This window comes from Acartia tonsa, chromosome 4 (assembly GCF_053477335.1).
Source record: "Acartia tonsa isolate MP-2025a chromosome 4, ASM5347733v1, whole genome shotgun sequence".
Lineage (NCBI taxonomy): Eukaryota > Metazoa > Arthropoda > Copepoda > Calanoida > Acartiidae > Acartia > Acartia tonsa.
Window position 1 is genome coordinate 13229914 of NC_137263.1, and position 12769 is coordinate 13242682.

Here is a 12769-nt window from a genome sequence, read left to right on the forward strand (position 1 = left end):
TCCTATGAGAAGCTGAAATGTAAAGGAGAACCATATCGGTTCAGTGGTTAGTGAGATCCCTTAGTACACACAGACACATGTATGTAGAATGTATTTAGATCCTGTTACTTTATTAAAAGGATACATAACACAGATACTCTACAATCAGTGTCTGTCTGTACGTCCATTCGTCTGTATAAAACAATTCAGAATATAATTATTTGGTACTAGTGGCTACGCCCCTAGAGGCCTTTAGGGGCACTTGAGATGGGGAGAGGTCATTGAATTCTACAACAATATTTTTTATTTTAGATTTAAAAAGAATTAAGTTCATTCTATTTTTTCTTGTGTTGGGGGTCTTTTTTAAGTGGCGATTTCTCTTTGGAGGGTGAAGGTACTCTCCCCCAAAATATTTATAAACCTTACCAAGTTCTATGAGAAGCTACCATGTAAAGGAGAACCATATCGGTTCAGTGGTTAGTGAGATCCCTTGGTACACAACACACAGACACATGTAGAAAGTATATCCTGTTACTTTATTAAAAGGATACATAACACAGATACTCTACAATCAGTGTCGGTCTGTACGTCCATTCGTCTGTATGAAACAATTCAGAATATAATTATTTAGTACTAGTGGCTACGCCCCTAGAGGCCATTAGGAGCACTTGAGATGGGGAAAGGTCATTGAATTCAACAACAATATTATTTTGTTTAAAAGAACTAATTTCATTAAGTTAATTCTATTTTTTCTTGTGTTGGGGGGTCTTTTTCAAGGGGCGATTTCTCTTTGGAGGGTGGAGGTAACCTCCCCAAAAATAGTTGTAAACCTTCCTAGGACCTATGAGAAGCTACAAAGTAAAAAAAGAAGCATATCAGTTAAGCAGATACACAGATAGATACCCTTTCACTTTATTACAATGTTTAGCAAAGAAATATGATTTTGTCGACAATTATATTGAACAACCCAATACATGAAAACCCCTCACCACCCCCCCCCCCCCAGCCCCTGTTAATCCTTAAAGTTTTATAATAACTTTTTCTTATTTGTTGTCTTACCAACTGTGGGGAATTGTATTTGTATTTTGATTGGTTGGTTTATTAAGTGTCCAAATGTTTCAACCACTAAATGTAATCTACAGAAAGATTTTATGGTATAATATCCCTGAGTAAGTACATCAATTTATCGGCCATTGACTTACTATTTTAGATCCCTAACCAATACATTTCTTAGTTGTAGCGTAGTTGTTAATTATTTGGATGCAATTACATATATACAGACGGACGGATGTACAGACAGACCAAAATTGTAGAGTATTTGCGCTATTTTTATGAATATATTAACAGCTAGGTGCAATAAAAATTACGGAAGTATAAACATATTTACAGTCTTTAATTGGCTGTAATTTTGGATATATAGACAGACATACATACATTCCCTAGTTGTAAGGTAGCTATTATTTATTTTGATGCAATTATGGAAATACAGACAGGTGGACGTACAGACAGACCCTGGTTGTAGATTATCTGCGCTACTACTTTTATATCCTTAAAATAAAGTAACATGTTATTGTATGTCTTTGTGTGTGTACCAAAGGACCTTGCTAACCACTGAACCTATATGGTGCTCCGTTACATGGTAGCTTCTACTAGGTCATGGTAAGGTTTATAACTATTTTGAAGGAGGATACCACCACCATCCCTTAAGAGAAATCATCCCTAGAAAATAAAAAAAAAACAAAATTAAAAAAAAACTTTTTCTTTAAAAAATTGTAATTGAAAGAGGGGATTTGACTCCCCCTGCAATCTAAGGGGCCCTAGATGCCTCTAGGGGCGTAGCCGCTGCTTGTATTGTATTCCATACTATAAAGTAGTGAGGTTTTTTGGCTCAAGCCAAATATTACAGAAATTAAAGGTCTGAATTGGTTTTACTTATCAGGGAAGCTTTATAAATACCTTGGGATGGTTTTAAGCTATTTTCCTGACAACCCCCACACGTCTTAGAGGTTAGGGGCGTAGCAACTAGTAGATTATAGGAGATTATACAGTAAAATCCTAAAATGATTAGTCCTATAAGGTCAAAAAGGACGCAATGGCTAAAATGATTAGTCCGAATGCGTCGAATACGACGCACAACAATTTATCAAAAAAAAGTATGTAAACTAACTAAAATTAAAGAAAACTTAGCAGAAACTAAAAATATATAACCAGTGCTATAATTAATTATAAATAAGTATGTTTTAATTCTTTAGAAGAAAAAAGTTAGGCCTGGTGTGGAAATTTTTTCCTATTTTTTCCACTTCTGCCATGAAAATATGATTTCATCTGGTCATCGAATGAAGTGAGAGGCCAAGCAATGTAGAGGACAAAACTTGAAGCTCTATTCAGTTATTTACAAACATTTAAAAAGGACAGCATAAAAAAATAGAGTGATAGTATAGGTTTGAATTTGTGCGTCGTTTAAGACCCTATTGTCATTAATGGGTTAATCAAAACATTAAACCTAAATATTTTCTCATACAGACATAAAATATATGGGTTCATATATACCATTAGAATGAGAAAAATAATATGAATCCATTGTAAGCAAAATTGAAAAAGTTTTAAAAAATTGTAATAAAAAATAGAAAAAATAAAAAAAAGTTATTTTAAGAATTGTAACTACTAAACTAACCAATCACAAATCGCAAAAATTGACGAATCGGGAAGCTTAATCTATAAAATTAACCTATAGAATTGCCAGAAAAAAAGGAGAACGTTCATACAATATATACAATAGATACTACAATAAATATAGTGATATTAAAGAACATGTAAAGAATGAAAAATTATGAACAAATATGCATCAGTCTGTTTAAAAACTTCAAAACAATGCAGTTAAAAATACATTATTGTTTCTTGTGTTTAAAAAATATCTGCTACATTGCATTGTCTTTTGTTTAGGTTTGGTTCAAGCTAACCCTTTAAAGCCGAAAATTATGATTCTTAAAATAAACTTATTTTTTTTATTATAGTTTTATAAAACTTTTTCAATTTTGCTTAGAATAGATTCGTAATATTTTTCTGATTCTAAAGGTATATATGAACCCATGTTATTTATGTCTGTTTGAGAAAATATTTAGGTCTAAAGTTTTTATTAAACCTAGGTTAAAAAAATAGATTTTTTCAATAATTACGCAACAGAATTTTAAAAGTAAGGTGTCAAATTAAAGATCTTACTATTTTTGTTCATACTGGCCATTTTCTTCTTTTATTTTGTTGCGTTTTAGTACCTTAAAACCGACTTTATTATTTTTTTAAAAAACTTAAATTACTTAAAAAATAAGAGGTCTACAAAAAAACCGATTGCATATCTGAATTCTATGAAAAATTTTACATCTACTACTTACTGAAAGGACCGGCTAGCTATCTTAAATAAAAAGCAAAAAAGTTGATACAACTTCTTTAAGATTTTGGTTTAAACTCTCTTGGTGTTTTATTTTATGGCGTTGTGTATGGTCACGAACAAATCAAACTTCACTTCAATCCACAGGGGTTTAGGGAGAGGCTTATTGGAGAAATAAATAACTAAAATTTATCTTTGATGTACCAAAGGTCAGGATCTAAACGAATAAGACAATGACCAACATATTGATGTACATACCCAATGATGATACACAAAAATACCCCTTTTGTAGACTATAATTAGTGATTGAAATGTTAGAACACTCAAATTAATGAATCAACCAATCAAAAATCACTAAAGTCTCCAAAGGTCAACAAATTGAAATAAGAAAATGTTATTATAAAACTTTGGGGACCAGTGTAATAAACAGCTCATTGTCCCCTCTCTATCTGACTAAAGGTATATAACGATTAATATTTCATTTTTTGAAAAGAAGAAGATTAAATTAATCTTCCCTTTGACATATCACTGTATTCCTGATATCATTCTCTGTCACTTATTTACACAGAAAAAAAGAGATATGTAAAAACAAAACAAAAATTGTCAGAAAAATATAAGTTTTTACATAAAAGATCCAGCGCAAATTGTTTTTCCTCTTGATGAACATTTACCAAGAAACACAAAATTCAAATCTCAAGTAATGTCACAGTGTAAACTTCAAATTGGCAAAGTAAAAGGATGGAGTGGACATTATTAGACTCTAAATTACACTGATACCCAAAGTTTTATAACCTTAAGTTATCTTTTTTTGTTGGCTCGAAAATTTTGGGTGGTTTGATTGAACTTTGTTTGATTAGTTCAAACTACTTGTGTCCAAACTTTTTAACCGATAATTTTAATTCACAGAAGTAGTAATTTTGGTCATCAATTTATTGTCCATAATTAACTTTAAATTCTTGACAATCAAAGTATATATTTTTATATTTTTTAACATCACGCAACCTTTTAAATTATAACAAAAATTCTCAAAAATCTTCTTAATAGAAATATATACATAGCTATAGATGAAGTATTATATAGATAAAAAAGGAGATGCCCCCACTTCTACCACTAGCAAAATATAGCCACTGTATTTTGGCAATATTTTTTTTATCCACTGTCAAAATTGCATCTTTACCGTAAACACAGTTTTATTGTCATTTTCACACCCAATGAATTGCAATGAGGCTGCCAAATTCACAATTTTCATGACAAAATACATCTATTTTTACATTAATCTTACCTGCTACTAACACTAGATTGTCTACAACTACAACAGTCTCTATTATCATCTATACCAGAATCTCGAGACCTGAAAGAATATTTTCGTTGACACAGTTCATTGCAAATTAACTTTAGACAGGTCAAAAAGCATTTTTTAGATAAAAATCATAGCAGTTCTTAAAATGCCAAAAAGCTATACTTTTATTGAAGGTGAGTTTGTCTTGTGTGATAAAATTATCAAAAAGAAGGTTTATAAATTTTACATATTTCAATTATATCAAGGTTTTTTTTGTTTGTTATTGGTATAATATAAGATTTATTTATGATTATATATGATTTCGGATATTTCTCTTTAATTCTGTTAAGTATTTAATAATCAAATCATTAAATTCGCATAATATTACAACAACACAAACTGCCGTCATACCCTTTCCTTTACTCCCATTCGAGCAATTGACAGTATGTATGCAGATCTTTCTATTATTTAAAATTTTTACATTTACAGATTACTAATTTTATACCTGGAAGACTCTCCAGAGCTCTTGGCTTCATGTACACTTCTCACGGATTTTCTGTGCGAGGAATTGGAATTTCTGGAGGCCTGGCTGCGTCGTTCGATTCCCCTGAAAAATATAAAAGTCAGACCCTTATCTATAAATATTAAATTGTGTAAATATATGCACTTTTGGTTTTAAGTTGATTTGAATAAAAAAACTTATTGCATTATTTGATGAACAATTGAACAAGCTTTTCTAACTACCTAATGCTTTCACACCAACTATTGAATCGCTGTGCACGCCACTGATATTACTTTAATATATAAAACTTTATTTATAGCAAAAATGGCAAAGTAAATTGCTGTTCATATTACAAGACAAAATATGCAAATTTATTTGCAAAAAATGTAAATCTATATAATTAAATTATCCATAATTATATCTTATTAATTTTCTAAGCACACAATAATTATAATATTCACTTCCTTTTAATTAATTATTTTTCATTATTGAATATTATGTAAATATGCTTGGCAAACTCTTAGACATCTAGGCCTATATGTTCTTACATCATAGAATAAAATCAGATTCAGCCAAAAATTACAAAGAATAGAACTTAGCTCCTACTCAGTGCATGATCTAACCTGCGTGTTCCTTTTTCGGCGGGGCTCTTTAATCCTTTACTTAACCTAACCTAATCTGAAATAAGCATAAAAACTACAATTTTCAAGGATTTGATTGTGATGAGAAATTGCTTCCAACATGAAAATCTGTACAATCTTTAGACATCTCATATTATTTAAATCAATTTCTGTTCAAATCATTTAATCATTTGAAAACTATCAATAAAAAGAAGAAAGATTCTAATGTCCTTAATACCAATAATGATAAAAAATTTTCCCAAATGTATTTTTGTCCCTTTTTAGGATTGTCTGTAAAATTTACTTTTTTCAATACAATATAAGTTAAAATGAAACAATTTACTCTTTTTGATGAATAGTTAATTGTTGAGAAGTAAATATGACAACGACCACAATCTTTAATTCTTATCTATTCCTCCATCATTCACTTCCTTACACCTTACATGTTAACAGGGCTCGGCAGCCGCAAGTCAGCCGTCTGGAAGTCGCAGGGAAATCAATCTTTTACAATTTTAAAAATCAGCTGGAAGACTAATATATCAGCTCGTAAAATATTGAAATCAGTCTTTTTAACAAAATATTTGAAAGCACCCAAACGGTTTCTAATATAAGGCTTTTTCGCGGCTGACGCACGGCTGCCGAGCCCTGCATATTACACATGTACTCAAATACACAATGATGACAGTCAGTTAAAACAGCAAATTTAGTAAAATTTGTTATTTATGACGCCAGAAGGGATATATTACGTAAAAATACTTTTTCCTTATAATTTTTCTATTAGCTAATGGGGATCATTGATCATTATTATAAATACCAATTGAGATGTTTTTATTCTGTAAAAATTAAGAAATACTTTTATTTATATCTATAGAGGAACTGATTCTGGCTAACAGAAAAAGTTGGCGACAGAATAGTTTGTCTTTTAAATTTAAAAATAGTTTAATTATATAAATTTATAAGATAATATATAATAGCAGTTTCTTCAAAGGATTGTTATGATATTGAAATATAAATCTACCAAACACAGAATTTTGAGAAAAATATGGAAATTGTAAAATAACAATATTTATGTTCGTATTTTTATGAAAACGTCCCTACCAATATCTAAACATTTTTTTGGCAACCAAAGTTTTGGCATTCTTGTTTATGTTTAACTTTTTGGGACCTTAAATATTCCAAGATTATGAATATTTTGTAAATGACTAGATATTAAATATATTGGATCATGTCTATTTTGCTAGAGGATTCCTTTTAAAAGTTAATTTTAATGCAAAAGGGTTGACCGTCGCATTTATTTTTTACGCATTTATGTTCAATGCGCACTTCTAGTTACTGTAAAACCTAAATGTCTTTTTCATGATGAACAAAATTTCGCTTTGCAGCTTTTTTTAAAAAAAAAAGGCATCGTATCTTGGTCCTGATCCAAAATATTGTTGAATATTGTGATGATATGGGGGAGGTGATAATTGATGGTTTCATGCGGCCGGGGTAATAATAGGATTAGCCCAGACGTCAATCTACATTCCTTTAATTTTAACAACATGATTTTGTAAAAATGTGCCGTATGCCATAAATTAATAATTTATTATTATTTATAAAAATTGCTTTTTTGGTCAATTTATTAAAAAAAAAATAAGACCTTAGAATAGTTTTTAATTTTTTACATCTTATTAAATAAAGGTAATTTTTAAACAACAACTCATCTATAGGAAGTTTAAGTCCATTTAGTTTCAAATTAACTTATGTTTTAAATCTATGGACAAATACGAACACAGTAATAGTGTCTGACTGATTATGACGTAACAAAAAAAATTAGCCAATGAGAGGCCACTATAAATTTTACCATTGGTCAATAACGGCCTCTCATTGGCTATTTTTTTTTGTTACGTCATAATCAGCCAGACACTATTACTGTGTTCACAAATACAAAATTTGGGAACAGCGGAAAGTGTCACGTATGACGTCATAAAAATACGTCTAAACGTAAGGGTGAGAGGAGAAGTGAAAAAGGAAACACCTATAAAAGAAATGGATAATAGACGTATTTTTATGACGTCATACATGACACTTTCTGCTGTCCCCAAAATTTGAGCAATATTGTGACATGTAAAGCAACATTAAAATAGCAATTCTTTTATACTAGGTTGTCAAATTAACATGTTATAAAGTTGGCAATGCAGATAGGGTAAGGATATCTCACCCTTTAACTTAATGAGCCGTGAAATGATTTTACAATTTTTATATGAAACAAATTTATCATTAATTTTACTAGATAATTATCTAAAGTATAAAAATGTTTAGACCAATTTTATGAAATAATTACACAAATTAAAAGAACAAGAACATTAATTTTTAGACATCTTTATATTGATGTATAAAATTATTTAATAGTATTAATTTTGCCTATCTAATGAAATTTACTTGAGAATTATAATCTTAAGTTATCCTTTACAGGGGTAATAGACGCAATTACAAAATAAAAAGGAGCCGAGAAAATCACGTTTCCCACAAAACGTTTCAGACGGACATACAGACATTTCAAATTATAGAGTAGATTCGTTACTATAAAAACCGGTTGGTTGCTCGAAGAGTTTAATGAGTGAATTGTTAAATTAGGAACAGGGTTTTTAAAACCTTATTTTCATAGTTGCAAGACGGCTAACAGATGACGAATACTTTGTTGTCAACCTCAATTAGTTGTTGATCTAAAGAGCGAAGCTCGAAATAATTTACCTTGAATGTAAGCTTGACTTGGCCAGATAATTAGCATCATCTTCAGAAGATTCCACCACGTGACAAGATCCTCCTTTGCCACGCTCTGAGTTGGCCCGCGTCGACACCCGGTCACTGCGCGTCCTATCATGTATCGTGGACACCCTGGGTATGGTGCCGAACCTCTGGCTGGCCTGGCGCTCCATCATATCCTTGGCCGCGCCGCCCTGGTCGTAGCTGTAGTTGGGCAGTGGTATGGCCAGCGGCGCAGGGAAGTGCTTCTGAGATCTTCAAATAAGATAATTAAATCTATGTAGCTTAATTAAAATACATTAAAGTTTATGGGGCGAGGCTTGCTTCTGCCCTATCATTAAATTTTATTACCCCTGTAATGAATGAGTAATGAGTTTATTAATAGAATTTATGTGCCGAGGAATTAATTTACTTTTCATCTGGTTGCCAAAAAAGTTTAACAATTAAAAAAAATATATATTTTTAAAATTTATAAAGAAAAATAAATTATATGAAAGAACATATTTTTATTAAGCATACAATACTTATTAATTCATAAACATAATAAACTGTAATACAGAAAAAATTGAGAAAATTGTATGTGAAAGATAGCTAAATATTAGCTTTTTACAAGGAAGAGAAAAACCGTGCAACGGCTAGACTGCATACAAACTGTGGAACAAACTGTCTATATAACGTCATTTTTCGGAAATTTTATTGTGTCAGAAATTCCCAACTTATAGAGTAGACGCGCCAACAAAAATGCAAAGTTTTAAGAGTGCAAAGGGTGAAAACTAATCTTATTCACAGTAAGAATTTTAATAAAACCTAATTAACTTTTTATTACATTTTCTTTTCTTAATCTTCACACTTGAAAGGGTTTTACTGTCTTTGAAAAGCAACACTATACAATCTTTAAAAAAAATGTTTATCTTAATAAAATATTTGGAAAAATAAGGGAAAAGATAAAAGAAACTATCGTACAGACCGACAGTTAGAGTAGCTTCGCTAATAAAGACTAGCCTACCTTCTTAGTTTAATACAGCAGATGCATAGAACCGCAATGAAGGCTCCCAGGAAGACAAGACAAGCAATAGTCAACACGGCAACCTCAACAGACCCGAGGCCGGAGGTTCGATCTCCGTCTCCGACAACAATCTCTCTGACACCCAGGTCTTGAAGAGCCAGCACTGAGAGTGTGTTCTTAAGTTGTTCTCCAGAGACTAACCGGTCACCGACATGACCGTACAGTCGCACCTCGGTCATAAGGCCGGCTGACCGCACTCCGCTGCATGAGATGGAGGTGTCGGCAAGGTCGGACAACAGCGAGGTTAGGTTACCGATGCTGGACTCAACCAGGTCAATGGGATGGTCTATCACCATGAAGACCTCAAGATCAGGATTTAGGATTGATACCTGAAAAAATAGATATTCATGTCTAATTTTTTATCTAAATTAAAAAAAATACTGGTCCTTTGCAAGACAATTTTTTGATGTAGAAAAATATAAATATTAAAATGTTGAATAAGCAAAACTGTTGTTTTTAGGTTTTTAATGGTAAATTAGAAGAACTTTAAATGTAATTTTTCATTAACTTTTATTGCGATACCCATATTGCCTTGCACCTATCTTTCTTCAGAATTATAAATCTCCTTTGCTTTCAGTTAAATATCACCTAGATTTTAGATAACTAAAATCTCTGCCAATGAGTTCCTTATCCCTGGTTATAATACAAATATGTTTGCAGAAGTTTTCTTGGTAAAACCAATTGCAATTTGCAAACTTTAAAATGGCAATCATTCATAGAAAGTTGTGCAGAATCAGCGGGAGATAGGTTCTTGTAGGGGGAGGGTGCAGTTTTTTAAGGGGAGGGGGGGTATGCATCTTTTACCAAAGTCATAATAATGATATTATTTTATGTATATTAAAGTGGTTTTAAGCTATTTCATACCTCATGAAGTCACGTAAAGTAATATAGAACTATTATTCTAGAGAAAATCCAGCCTCCCTATACTTTATCTTTATGTTTTCCTTTATATTTTTGGTTTAACTTTGCTTCGCAACCCATTAACCCAATTGTCCTCGATGTGTTATAAAAAGGTTTAGATAGGCTAACCAATGAAGGTTACCTTATCCTAGATAGAGTTGGGGGGGGGGGGGGTGATTGAAAATGAAGGGTTTTCCTTCTGGGTATGATGAGGGAGGGGAGGGGGGGAGGTTAAAATTGGTTTGTGGTGATCCTAAGGAGATAATTATGTAATTATGTAAACAAAGTTCATGGGAAAATGCATCAAAATTTCTAGCTAAATTGATTGATTCACAAAAAAATTTGCTAGATAATTTTTAACTAATATAACAAGGACAGCTATGTTCATTAATTACGTACAATTTGTATAGTTACTGCACTTTTTAATGAAAAAAAGGGTAAAAATTTCCTTTTTTTCAAAGGGGTTAACTAAAATTTATGTATTTAGAAAGACATACAGACATGCCCTAATTAAATAGCAGCTGTGCTACAGAAAATGGGCGCGGTAAGGAAATATGCCTTGACATTACAACTATGCTATTTTTCTGTTTATTAAAATTTTTGATGTACTTTAATTGCACGCGATTTTTTTTATTCTTGAGAGATAATGATTTTTTTTATTATCTCCTTTAACTAAACTATTTTTCTTTTCTTTTTTAATTTCCTCATTTTTTTCTCTTTTCCAAAATATACAATTCAGTGTCTATTTTGATTTAGTTAGACTATTATCCAATTTCAAATACTGATTATAAAATAGATAGAAATTGCAACAACAAAAAATCAATCAAGAAAATATTACATCATTCTGGCAATTTTGAAAAAATTAGATAAAATGAAAACGAAATTACCCACCGAAAGTATTAAAAGAAAGATAAAATTTATAGCTAAAAGGATAAAAAATAACAGGACAAACATTATGGGAAGGAAAAAATCTTATTGATATTTTTGGTTTCAATTTTTAATTACAGAAAAAAAACTTACAATAAGTTGAGCAGTGCTGGAGAGGGACCCGAGCCTGCCACCTTTGTCCTCGACCTTGGCAATCATGTTGAAGATGGTGCCGGCCTCCTTGTGGAAAGTGGCCGCCGTCACGACCTGTCCAGACCTGTAGTTGACAGAAAACTTGTCCTGGGGTTGCAGTGTAAATACTAGCTCGCTGTTTTCTCCAAAATCTCGGTCAGAGGCCTAAAACAAGAAAATTTGTGATACAAGCAAAAAGTAAATTATCAAAATAATTAACTTTCCTTTAAAAGGATGTGTGTCTGTGCATACTAGATACCCAAAATAGGACATCATAAACACTAATATTGTATAGAATATTTCTAATGCTGTGAAGAAAGACCTCCATCCACCCACATCCCTCCCCCCGTTATTGTTTTTCATTCTAAGATAACCGAAGCCTTAGCCGCAGCCACTTGTTAAAATCTAAAGCATTAAACGCATAAATTCAAAAAAGCATATTTTATTTTTAAGTCTTGTTTCTAATGAAATATTATATATTGAATAAGGCATAAGCTGAAAAAAATACATACATTAATTAGGCGGAAAAAGGTGGTAAAACCTGCAAATTGCATCATCGAGATGACTTATTGCCATCTGTGTAATACATATAAAAACTGGCAAATGAGTTAATGGGTGCACTGCACAATGCACATAAATGGTAAATGCATACAAATTTAGATTTAGGGCTTTTCACACCATGCAGATGATGCTAAAACCCTAAGAAAAATCGTTTCAAAATTAGACCTTGTTCTGAATGTAGTGACATTACAGGAGAATTTAAAATGCTCTAAATCTTTTATTAAGTAATAACAAGAAAACGTCGGGCCATAAGTAGCACAGTACAAACATTATTTTAGAATAATATGAACAATGAAATTCTGAAATTAATTAGAATAAATAGAAAATAGGGAATAGGGGTTAGTTTTTGTTTGATTGTTTTTTACTTTAGGGCATGCAAGATTAAGTTATATTGGGTACTGGGTCGCACGAGTTATGCATGAGAGAAAAACTAACCCCCTCCCAAATGTTCACAAATTATATAAAAAATAAAAATTCATTGCCAAAGAGAAACCAAAATTGTAATGATTTTTTACTTTTGTGTTTTGTATATCTGAAAAGAATCATCAATATTGATAGTTTGATTCCATTTCTCTCCATTTTTAGATTTTAATATTGTGTATGCTTTGTTAAGACAGGGAGACCGACAAATTCTACAGTTCTCCATTTACGGGCATAATATAGGCTGGAATTT

At 31.4% G+C, this 12769-nt stretch overlaps 1 protein-coding gene across 1 annotated transcript in view; it reads right to left on the minus strand.

Annotated features, from left to right (window-relative positions):
- Cad89D (cadherin 89D) overlaps nt 1-12769 on the minus strand; it is a 153213-nt gene that overhangs the window by 14836 nt on the left and 125608 nt on the right. Inside the window, exons 16-20 of the mRNA XM_080156463.1 lie at nt 11497-11700; nt 9517-9905; nt 8499-8765; nt 5149-5250; nt 4647-4715 (exon numbers count right to left, since the gene is read on the minus strand). Coding sequence (XP_080012589.1) covers nt 4647-4715; nt 5149-5250; nt 8499-8765; nt 9517-9905; nt 11497-11700 — 1031 coding nt within the window. The remainder of the gene's footprint in view (nt 1-4646; nt 4716-5148; nt 5251-8498; nt 8766-9516; nt 9906-11496; nt 11701-12769) is intronic.